The sequence below is a fragment of the Otolemur garnettii genome, unplaced genomic scaffold, assembly GCF_000181295.1.
Source record: "Otolemur garnettii isolate 467f Iridium unplaced genomic scaffold, OtoGar3 scaffold00019, whole genome shotgun sequence".
Classification (NCBI taxonomy): Eukaryota; Metazoa; Chordata; class Mammalia; order Primates; family Galagidae; genus Otolemur; species Otolemur garnettii.
In genome coordinates, this window is record NW_003852414.1 from 9,961,444 (window position 1) to 9,963,038 (window position 1,595).

Consider the following 1,595-nt stretch of genomic DNA (forward strand, 5'->3'; position numbering starts at 1 on the left):
GCTCTGAGCTTTATGTTTTCATTAAAATCTTTGGAGTCTTAGTTTATTTCTTAATATAAAAGTCACAATCTAGGCAGTTGTGTGTACCTCAGCCGGGAAGGACGCGTTGAGGTTGGCAACCCATCAAGGACAGTAACTACCATGGCTTCCAGTGCTTTGGCCAAACCTCAGATGCGTGGCCTCTTGGCCAGGCGCCTGTGGATTCATATTGTTGGAGCATTTGTTGTATCCCTGGGGGTTGCAGTTTTCTATAAGTTTGCTGTGGCTGAACCAAGAAAGAAGGCATATGCAGATTTCTACAGAAATTATGAGTCTATGAAAGATTTTGAGGAGATGAGGAAGGCTGGTGTCTTTCAGAGTGTCAAATAATTTTGAAATACAAAGAATTTCTTTGGGCTGATTTACATAGACATCTGTCACTGACCTGTGTTCCTGAGCTATGAATATGAGTGATAAATAAACTATTATTAAATTTAAAAAAAAAGTCACAATCTAATCAAATTAAATCTTAGCTTTTGAATTATTTTTCTATGAAAATAAGAGAGAAAGAAAAATCCCTTGGGTAAGATGAATTCCCTCGTATACCACTGAGAAAATGGAAGCTGCTTGGGTAAGTGGTTATTGCTGCCTCACCCTACTTATTTCATTTTATACAAAACCAGAATAACTTCCTGCTGCATGGCCAGATGGTTAACGTGATCTCATGGCGACATCGCCCACATGTACTTTCCTGAAGTCCAAACAGAACAGTTCACATTTCTGGATTAAATCAGGATTTCTAAATGCCTCCTGCTCTAGAGTAAGAGGGAGCAAGATGCAAAGCCTTTCACGATTTCTGAAGTGTCAAGTTCCGATGGCAGTGCTCAATATCACCATTTTCTTTTTCATAACATACTGGTGGCCCAATGAGATCCCCTGTAGGGATGAAAAAACATCCTGCTGCCTGGGTCCCACATGCAGACAGATTGAATTGATACATCTCCATCCACCGTGGCCTGAGCCTCAGAAGTTTTCTTTTTTGCAGAGACAGAGTTTCGCTTTATCGCCCATGGTAGAGGGCTGCAGTGTCACAGCTCGCAGCAACCTCCAACTCCTGGGCTTAGGTGATTCCCTTGCCTCACCCTTCTGAGTAGCTGGGACTACAGATGCCCGCCACAATGCCCAGCTATTTTTTTGTTACAGTTTGGCTGGGGTCAGGTTTGAACCCACCACCCTGGGTATATGGGGCCAGCACCCGGACCACTGAGTCACAGGCACAGCCCCTCAGAAGTTTTTTTTTATTGTTTGTCTGTTTGTTGTTTGATTTTGCCTCAGGAGTTTTTTTAAACTCCCTGATTTTTATTATTATTATTATTTTTTGAAACTTACTATGTCACCCTCAATAGAGTACTGTGGCATCACAGCTCACAGCGACCTCAAATTCCTGGGCTTAAACGATTCTCTTGCCTCAGCCTCCCAAATAGCTGGGACCACAGGCACCTGCCACAACACCTGGCTATTTTTTGGTTGGAGTTGTCATTGTTGTTTGGTAGGCCCAGGCTGTGTTCATACCCACCAGCTTCAGTGTATGGGGCTGGTGCTCTAACCACTTAGCT

General features: G+C 43.2%; 1 protein-coding gene across 1 annotated transcript; it reads left to right on the plus strand.

The window, feature by feature from the left end:
* The first annotated feature begins 78 nt into the window (after positions 1–78).
* Positions 79–369, plus strand: LOC111724125 (cytochrome c oxidase subunit 6C-like). Its single transcript, XM_023511466.1, has one exon. The coding sequence runs from the start codon at positions 142–144 to the stop codon at positions 367–369; it is 228 nt and encodes a 75-aa protein (XP_023367234.1). The 5' UTR covers positions 79–141.
* Positions 370–1,595: the final 1,226 nt, after the last annotated feature.

Excerpts from the sequence above, each read along its gene's own strand:
- LOC111724125 (XM_023511466.1), top strand. The coding sequence starts at position 142 with ATGGCTTCCAGTGCTTTGGCCAAACCTCAGATGCGTGGCCTCTTGGCC.